Source organism: Gossypium arboreum, chromosome 12 (genome assembly GCF_025698485.1).
Source record: "Gossypium arboreum isolate Shixiya-1 chromosome 12, ASM2569848v2, whole genome shotgun sequence".
NCBI lineage: Eukaryota > Viridiplantae > Streptophyta > Magnoliopsida > Malvales > Malvaceae > Gossypium > Gossypium arboreum.
Window position 1 is genome coordinate 95,880,304 of NC_069081.1, and position 9,432 is coordinate 95,889,735.

At 34.1% G+C, this 9,432-nt stretch overlaps 2 protein-coding genes across 9 annotated transcripts; one reads left to right on the forward strand and one right to left on the reverse strand.

Annotated features, from left to right (window-relative positions):
* Positions 1-223: 223 nt before the first annotated feature.
* On the reverse strand, positions 224-2,973 carry LOC108477424 (uncharacterized). 2 transcript variants are annotated; one of them, XR_008276273.1, is made up of 5 exons: positions 2,608-2,973; positions 2,451-2,504; positions 2,215-2,334; positions 985-1,311; positions 224-882 (listed from the first exon to the last, which is right to left on the reverse strand). XR_008276273.1 is itself a non-coding variant. In XM_017779963.2 (4 exons), exons 1-4 carry the CDS (start codon positions 2,662-2,664, stop codon positions 1,180-1,182), a joined length of 363 nt encoding a protein of 120 aa, XP_017635452.1. In that variant the 5' UTR covers positions 2,665-2,973; the 3' UTR covers positions 224-1,179. The 2 variants fall into 2 exon arrangements, 1 of the variants encoding a protein (XP_017635452.1); XM_017779963.2 differs by having other exon boundaries at positions 224-1,311.
* Positions 2,974-3,864: 891 nt separating this feature from the next.
* LOC108477389 (protein-S-isoprenylcysteine O-methyltransferase B-like) lies at positions 3,865-5,822 on the forward strand. Of its 7 annotated transcripts, none has more exons than XM_053022641.1 (3): positions 3,865-4,091; positions 4,772-4,861; positions 4,956-5,822. In XM_053022641.1, the coding sequence occupies exon 3, from the start codon at positions 4,960-4,962 to the stop codon at positions 5,551-5,553; it is 594 nt and encodes a 197-aa protein (XP_052878601.1). In that variant the 5' UTR covers positions 3,865-4,091; positions 4,772-4,861; positions 4,956-4,959; the 3' UTR covers positions 5,554-5,822. The 7 variants fall into 7 exon arrangements, with proteins under 7 accessions (XP_052878601.1, XP_017635409.1, XP_052878603.1 ...); XM_017779920.2 differs by having other exon boundaries at positions 4,775-4,861; XM_053022643.1 differs by having other exon boundaries at positions 3,865-4,046; positions 4,775-4,861.
* The last annotated feature ends 3,610 nt before the right edge of the window (positions 5,823-9,432 follow it).

Genomic DNA, 9,432 nt, shown 5'->3' on the forward strand with positions numbered 1-9,432 from the left:
CATCACATTTTATTTATACCTTTTTAAAAGTTCGAACCAAGTAGAAATAATATCCATAAATATTTAAATAAGTAAATAAAAACAAAATTTAATAATTACTATTTTCATAAATTATAACAGTAAATTTAAATATTTAAACCAATTTAAATTCAATTCAAAAGTTGTTAACTATTCTTTATCGATTCAATCCTACCTATCCAACAATTGATTTCCTCCAACATCATTTTTTCTAAAATATTACTCGATTTAATATCGAATTTTATATCATGTCTACATTTGTGAATGAAACTTCCGAATTAACATTAAATTTGCGGATTATATAAAATATGTACAACTTCTGCGTTGCAAGTATACATAAATATGATTCAAAAATTTCCAAACTCGTTTTCAACTTGGTTCCAACCCTAAAAACCTCTCCTTTTTTACCCCGCTACTCTCCCCTTTTTTTCGTTACCTGGCCATCCGTTTGTCAACCGGCAGAGCTGGTCATCCCCCCTTTTTTCCTTTCCCCCTCTTTTACTCTCCTTTTGTTTTTCGCTTCTCTCTGAAAAATAGCCTTCCCTTCCAACGGTGTTTGTGGTGGTGACTATGCCGAGCGAACCTTGTGGTGGCAACTTCAGGGTTCTGATTAAGATATCATCCATAGTCGTCTCTCGCTATATGCGTATGCTTCTACCAAGTCGGTTCTAGCTTATTTTCCGTTCTCTTGTTGCAAGGTTTTCGCCAAGTAGGGTCCAACATCCAGTACAGTAGCTTGTAGCCTCTCTCGCAACGAGTGGATTTTTGGCGTTAGCGGTGTGGTCTAGTCTGTGGTCTGGTGGAGTCTCTCCTTCCATGCATCCCTTTTGTTTGTGCTTATTGTTATCATCTTCACCATTTGCCCTTAGGGTCCATCAGTAAGTAGAATTAGATCCTTGAGGTAACGCATTTATAATCTCTATATGAATAGCTAAAGCCTCTATACACGGTAATGATCTCTCTCACAATTTCACTTTTAGAAGGATGAATAGGACTCCTGGTGATGTTGCTGCTTGTTTCTACCCAGTTAGGCTGTGGGATGATGTTGTGATGGTTCTGTTTTGAACATTTTCAAAATGAACTCTTCCAAGTGACCAAAAAAAATATAAAAATAGAAAGATTCAAACAGCCTGTACATATTCTAAGGACAAACTTGGTTAATCAAACATTATCGGGCCAAAACTCCCTAAAAAATGCACGCTCAAATTCCTTCTCTTGCATTTGCTTTTCGCGTTCTTGCATCTTCCGCATCCTTTTGGAAAGTGCCTTGGTCTTCTTTGTTGTTTTCTGTTCCTGAAATTCATCGCAATTATCAATCAAAAAATGCAGCATACAGGGTTACAGATCCATCAAAACATGAATACATCACATCCACGGTTAAGGCTAATATTATGGGGTTTTGCTTGCTTAATAGCAAATAATGCTTTCTTTTTCTTTTCGATAGTTAGTATCATATCCCATTTAGTAAAGCTGACAATCCCATCATATTGTATCTAATGTTTTTCTCATATCAATCATATATGAAATAAACATAAAGACAAATAATGAAATGTATTCGGTTAGTAGAGCACTCATTGGCACCCGGAAAAGCGCTAAGGTTCGCATCTCCCCAGGATTACCATTTGCCGGGTGATCTCATACCATTTAGCCCTAATCCTGGACTAGATAATCTTTTTTAAAACTAATAAATGCAATGTATCAAAAATCTTAAGCACAAGCAAAATACGTGTATTAATCGTATTGAGTTAATCAAACTTCAAAATGGTGTATTCTGCTCATTGCACTGATTGCATGGATGTATTCCATTTTTGTATCATAGCCAAATTTTCCAAATTTACCATTTAGCTATTTTTTTATACAATACAAGTTCTAACCCCCCCCCCCCCCCAACGCACACACTACACTACCACACAGGCAAACCTGCAAACCGAACCCTGGTCTCAAGCATAGATGAACTCACTCCAGCCAATGGACCTACTGCTCGAGTTCATTTATCATTTAGTTAATCCTACAGAAAACATTCTGTGCATCTTTCCAACAAGTCATTTTTCCTATTCCTACTAAGACATAGAAGCAAAGTATGATCCTTTAAATATATAAAAAAGACTTTAAAAAAATCATGTGGATCGTATACTTGTATTAATTCTACTAGCAACATAGCTTAAAGATAGTGGTAGTAAAAAGAATGAAGGTTACCTCATCATTTTTTGGCTTGGAATCAGGAGGATCACTGGGCTTTGGATTCTTTCTCTTCTTCTCTGCTCCAAGGCCTTTCTTATTGTTCTTCACATATGCTTGTACAGGTTCTAATCTACCCTAATAACATAAAATAAACCTAAAAAAAATCAGATGAAAACAATATTCTAAAAGAGGACAAGGAAATTTGAAAGGAAATTTCATCTTAGAATTAGGGCTTCAAAGAGGAACCTAACCTGCTCAGAAACACCAAGACCAGTGCCTTCTTTCCATCCATGCTTCTTTAATAGCTGCCACAAACACAAGTCGATAACCATTAAAACACGATTATAGAAGAAAAAAGAAGTTGCCATAAAAACCCAAGAGTTGGAGGAGATGAGAGAGATTGAATACCTGGAAGCCGATGTTGGAGGAATCAATGGCGGTTGATGAACCCAAAGCCTCTCCCATTGCTTTCCTCCCACAACCAGCGAATTTGGCTTCTTTTCTCTTTCCCCCTTTTACTTCCCAATTCCTTCCGAGGTCGAGATTTGCCTAAGGCTTCCGAAGAAGAAGAAGAAGAAGAAGAAGAAGAATAGCAGGGGATTCCACGAATTCGATTTTATGTTACTTTGGTTTGAGAACAAATTGTTATTTAAAAAATGCTTTTTCTTTTTTTTTTTTTTCTGTTTTGATGTCGGCGGTTTATCGAGGTTTTGTTTAGCCCAACCGACAAACCAGAGTCCACTTAACAATTACATTTGCAGCTTCTCGGCCGAAACAGTGAATTTCTTTTAAAATAATATACTATTAATAATAAAATAAAAATAGATTAAATTGTAAGTAGAACAAAATTAAACTTATGAATACATCATATTAAGAATAATAAATAAATACAATTATTTATTAAGATGTTATCACCAATTCTAAATTAGTGTCGAGTTAATTTATGATATTATTTTAATTAACAAAATTATTAATATATACAATTAATAAAGGTAATAACGTTTGCATAATATAATTAAAATAAAGTTTTAGTTTAGTGTTATATTTAAGGTTTCATCAAGACAATTGACATGGGTTTAAATCTCTCATTACGCATATTTTTTTATTTTAAATAAATAAAAAATTAAAGTACGCTGGAACATAATTTATTTTAAATATGAAAATATATTTTATAATTTTTCTAATTAAATTGGTAGACGAATGACTGGTGAAATCAAATTAATCAATGACTTAAATAGAAATATAAATGTACAAGTTATATCAAATTAGAACACTGTATATATAAATATTTACTGAACGATTAAATTTTTAACTTAAATAGTTAAAAATCTTAAATATACGTTAAAGTTTACATGCATAATCTTTAAAATACTAAATATACAAAAATTAACACGCCAATATGAGTACAAAAAATATATTCAAAATCCGAAACCAAGATAATAACACGTTGCATTCATGTATTTATTACTGGGGGCTCCATGTGTAAATTAAATGAAATTAAAGCTTTGGGTAGAATGATACATAGCAAAATAGAACAGATATCATATTAGACATTTTCTTTATGCAGATGCCATATTGTACATTAGATGAAAGTTGAGGGGCTAATTGTCACATTAACCCTTTTATTTTATAACATCAATCGAAAAAGAAGTTCTAAACGTGAAACATTGAATATTAAACCCACTGGGTGTCGCCCCCATCTTAATGACGACCTCCACTATTTTGGTTGAACAGGTAATGAAAGCCTTCCATAAAATAAAACCGATTCGACAAACCCGAACAGTAGTTTACAGCTTCCACTCACATATCCATTGACAATCCTTCACTTCCCACACTCCATCGATCTGGTTCGTCTATTTTGCTCTTTTGAAGAATCTCTGTTGTTCTGTAAAGTAAGTAATTTTTAGGATAAGTTAAGATTGAAATTCAAGAGAGCAGGGGAAACATTATTTGTAATATCAATTGCCCAGTTTTTGCTATTTCTATGAATAAAACCTTTCAATTGACAGAATATTGATGGTAAAAATAGTCGCAGTGAATGGATTTTACATTTTTCGTTTTTCCGGTGATTAATGGTCAAATTATATACAAGGTCTGAAATATGCTTCTCTTTTTTTTTTTTTGCAGATTTAGTTATTCTATTGTAATTTGATCAATTCTAGTCCTTCTATTTAAGCCAACTTTTTTAGTTAATTTCGACGAATAATTTGACAGTGGCTTGTTCTTTTAAACATGGAATTAATGGAGAAAAGTTCACTTCTGCACATTTCAAAAAGTAGAAGATTAGAATTGATGAAATTATAGTAAATGGATTAAATCAGTCAAAAAGGTATCATACATGGACCATCTATAGAATTTGACCGTGATTAATCATACACAAAATGAAAAACAATATTTATCGTTTTCTCCATTTGGTTGATATTATCATAAGATTGTTCATTCTTCAATTCAAAGCTAAAATTTCTTTGTTGTTCTAATGTATATTGTTTTGGTTCTATCTTGTATCTGACGTCAAATTTAATGAGTGCAGTCTCTAATGCTTGAACATTTTTGTCTTTTGCCTTTACTTTAGCAGAAGATATGCTATTCATAAATCATCTCTGGGAATATGTTGTGACTCCACTTTCGGTGCTGCAAATGCCTAGCTCTATATCTTTTGCAGGTCTAAACTAAACTTTAGAACACTGCTTCATCAGAGTTCTTCGCCGAGATTGGACTCAGGGACACAAATTGACTTCTTCTTTTTTTTTTGGTAGCAAAATGACAGAAATTTTAAGTTATACGGCTTGCAGACAGTTATCTCAGATGTTCTTGGCCGTTGTCTTCTTTCATAGTTCAGAATACATCCTGGCAGTTGCCATTCATGGGAGATCAAATGTGACTCTCAAGTCACTTCTAATCAGCAAAAATTATCTCCTTGCAATGATCTTTTCCTTGCTGGAGTACATCGTTGAAATTGTTCTATTTTCCGGGTTGAAAGAACACTGGTGGATAAGTGACACAGGTCTTGCACTGGTGGTAATAGGGGAGTTTACACGAAAATTGGCTATAATAACTGCTGGTCGAGCCTTCACGCATCTTATCAAGGTTTATCACGAAGAGCATCATCTGTTAATTACTCACGGCATCTATAGATTCGTCCGTCATCCTGGGTACTCTGGTTTCTTCATTTGGTCAGTTGGCACTCAAATAATGCTTTGTAATCCCATATCCACTGTTGGTTTTGCAATTGTTGCTTGGAAATTCTTTGCTGAAAGAATACCTTATGAAGAGTATTTCTTAAAGCGATTCTTTGGGTCGGAGTATGAGGAGTATGCACGTCGAGTACCTTCAGGGATGCCATTTGTAAAATGAGGATTTATGTTTTCATAGTTAGCTAGCTTTTTATCTTCCTGAAGGTCTTTTGGGCAGGGATTTGGTTTAACTTTTATGATTGAAAAGATTAGGTGCTACTGAGTGCTGACTGAAGTGAGCTTTTGTTGTAGATTTTTATCTTGGGTAGGATGATAATATTAAGTTATGGTAGAAAAAGCATCCAAGAGTTAGGTGTGAATTGGTTCTTAAATACTAATTGAACTTTTTTATTTTTAATTATCGAGCAAAAATTATGAGTTTGAAGTCAAGCATAGGAATCTGGCTCAACTTTACTAAAAAAATGAGCTTAATCAAGCGAATTCAAGCTCCAAGGTGCAATTCAAATGAGCTTGAACTGAATGCCTTGGATTCCAAGTTGAGCTTTAGCTTTTTACGGTTTTAACACTCTACCAACACTCAAATCTAAATGCTTGCTTAATTACAAGATAGCACTGGGAAAACAATATTAAACACCTAGGAAGCCTTAAGTTGTTGGTCCATCTGAAATTTATAAAACAAGATAATGCCGCATGAGATTTCAGTCATCATACAACAACAAATAAGATAATGGGTTGACAACTACTTTTCTAATGCAAACCATGCAATGCACTCCATTTCCAATTCTACTCATCAAACTAGTTCCAACAGTCTATGTATAGGGTTCATATGAGAAGTAAGGGATGACCCAAGTGATAACTGTGGATGAATGCAATGCTGTGCAACAAGGCAACTACATAATTTAAGAAAATATATTGGCACTTACTATTTTCTTTTTGAGAATATAAGATGAATGGTTCCGGTGAAATTTTGTGAATTTAGAGATGAAGATAGATGAAGATAAGGCCAGGTAAAAGAAAATATCAAAGTTTTGAAGTAGTTTTGGTTGAAGATACTGAGAAAATTAGTAATAGTAATATTTATGAAAAATTAATTAACATGAAAGATAATTTATATATAGACATATAGAGAGCATGTTCAAAATTTTAAGTCATTCAAAGCCTTAACTTATCAATCAAGATAAATATCTCATAATTTTTTTGTTGCATGACCCATAGGCATATAACTCCATTCGTTACATAAATTAAAAAAAATATATCTATAATTTGAAAAAAAGCAATGTCCAGTGCAAATCTACTCTTTTTTCAAGTTAATTTCCAATTGATTTTGAGACCATTTTCAAGCACCTGTGATCTATATTTGAGGGGGAGAGAGTTGGAAATATATTGAGATTGTAAAAAAATCAAAGGAGCGTGTAGGACGGAGATGGAGAGCAACGGTGTGATATGCAAGACAAAAGTCTCATGCACTCTCCCTAAGGCCTTCACCTACCACACTGCATGGAATGGCATGCCATGCCATGTTGAAGGAGAAGCCCTTGAGGGAGAGTGAATGTGAAACGCCTTGTTTAATTATATGTATATGTTGCTTGCCTAGCTGGAGATACACCACTTCCTTATATAGCCTCCATCAGATTCTTGGATAGATTAAAGAATGAGTTCTCTGCTTGTTTTTGGAAGTTAGGATATATATATATATATATAATTAAATCATCAAGCATCTTTCTTTCTCTACTCTCTGTGAAAACTTGTTCATCACAAACTAACATCCTTTCACGTCACGTGGCTAACTGATATGTCTTTCTATTCCTATATATATATATATGCTCTACTCATTAGTCAACTGTGAATATTCCAATAATCACCACCATGCACTGAAACTAGTTATAGTTAATAATGCATGCTCATATATGTTTATATCAAATAAATAATTCATTTACTTGATTTGCGAATTTCAAGTACTTAATCAGCTGGCTGTAACCCATATATATTGTGTGATCTAAGATTTGGAAATCAAATCATCGATAAAGTAATATACCCCACTAACCAAGTAGCTAAGCTGATATTGCAAAGCTACTAGTAGCAGTCTAGGTTGTCTCTTGAATGAGATTAAGAGCTAGGCCATGACAGAGATAGCAAAGGGAGAGGAATATATATCGGGAGGAGGTGATATAAGAATCTTAATCCTTGGATCCTCAGTTGACATTCCATTGAGAAATTTCCAAGGCATTGGCAATATTATGGAAGGAAAGCAACACATCTTAGCCATTGAAGGACATTTATAGTCGGACTAATCTCACCATTACTCCACATTCTACTCGTTTTGGTAAGAGCCTGGCCAAAGTAATTAAAGAGAAGATTTGTTCATCCCTAGCCATAATTGATTTTGCCTATAGCTATTAGTATTACCACGACATCTGCACAAGATGCTGCCCCACAGCACTGCAAAACCAGAGACAGAGAATCTGATGAACATTGAGATGTTATTAGGTCAACTTTTATGCATAATAATATGGGATGAACTTCTTCTTTCTAAGAAAAAGTAGCAGGCACTACTACGTAAGTGAGCACAAATATGGAAATGAAAATTCAAATCCGATTAAGTGCATTATTTGCTAGTATCTTTGTATGAAAATTCAAATTCGAATAACTTTGAGGTGGACTAGATGAGGTTTTCATGTTATATACATATATGTTATCGATGATTTTAAAAATTCTGATTTCCCAGGGTCTGAAATGACCGGTAAATGTCCCATGGGTGATCTGTATCATGACTCATGGTTCCCCCAACATTGTCATTCGCCAATATTTATTAATGTCAGTATGCCACATTATAGTAATAGGAAACAGTTTGATCCATTTATTAAAATAAGAAGTATGAAAATGAGAACTCAATTGCTTTGATGAAGCCATGTTGTTTCTGTTTCCAAAAGATAAAACGTGCATTTCCCATTTTGTCAGCAGAGTGCGGTCAGAGTGTGGGAAAATTGAATCAATTGAAGCTCCGTTGTCCCAGTACTTGCTATTCATAGAAACCCTTTGATTTAAAGGACCCCTGGCCAATAAAGAAGGGCAAATGGGCAATGACAGTTAGGCCTGAACCCGCATTATTAGAAACCTTTAATATAATCGAAACCAACTTTTTAAGGTCACAAAACAGTTGGGACCCATGGATTTCCTTTTTTGCCTTTTGGCATATAATACATGAATTAGCTTAGCTAGCTAGATGGATACACGTATAGGCATTAGTCCAAATCTCCACATTTCGTAGGCCATATAGTTTCTTTTAGGTGCCATCTTTCGAAATTTCCAAAGGGACCAGAATTTCAATGGAAGGCAAGTCTCTTTACTATATTCCGTACGGGCACTTGGTACTCTTAAGTCCTGCACCTTGGAAAGAGTTGGGCTGGATGCAGAGTTTGAACTTCAAGTGATCTGCTAGGGGGAAAGTAATCTATGAGGGAGGCATCAAAACTTATGTTTTAGGACGGTACTTAAGTCAAATGGTGGAATTAAAGGTTTAAGCTGAGATTTATAGAGTAATTGTAAAAAGCAAAGAGGAGGACATGCATGGGTATTTATGTTGCCTTTTGCTTGAGAGTGCATGGATTGGCAGAGGCAGGCATCCTTGGCCCTATAACACTGTACCTAAAGCCTTTGGGTATTAAAGGGGGATGAAATTCGACATTTCCATGGAACATGAATTTACAAAGTTATCTCCTTCAATTATTGGAATAGATTTTCTGAGACATTGGTGGCTTGATCAACATATTTAGAATATCCAAATTTGGTTGTTATTGATGATATGTCCATGTTGAAAAGAAATGGATGAAATTTTTTCTAGGTTTTCATAAAATATTTCACATATACTATCTTCTTTATTTGAAAATTAGATTTTGTATATTCTTGATATAAGAAAAAAAGCTCAAAATAATTGTTTTGTAATAGTTTAAAATGAGTGGAGTATGAAAGATATTAAATGTTTTTCTTGTTCAGCAGCGTTTGGAGATATGTTAAGGAATATTTTTAAAAAATTTATTTT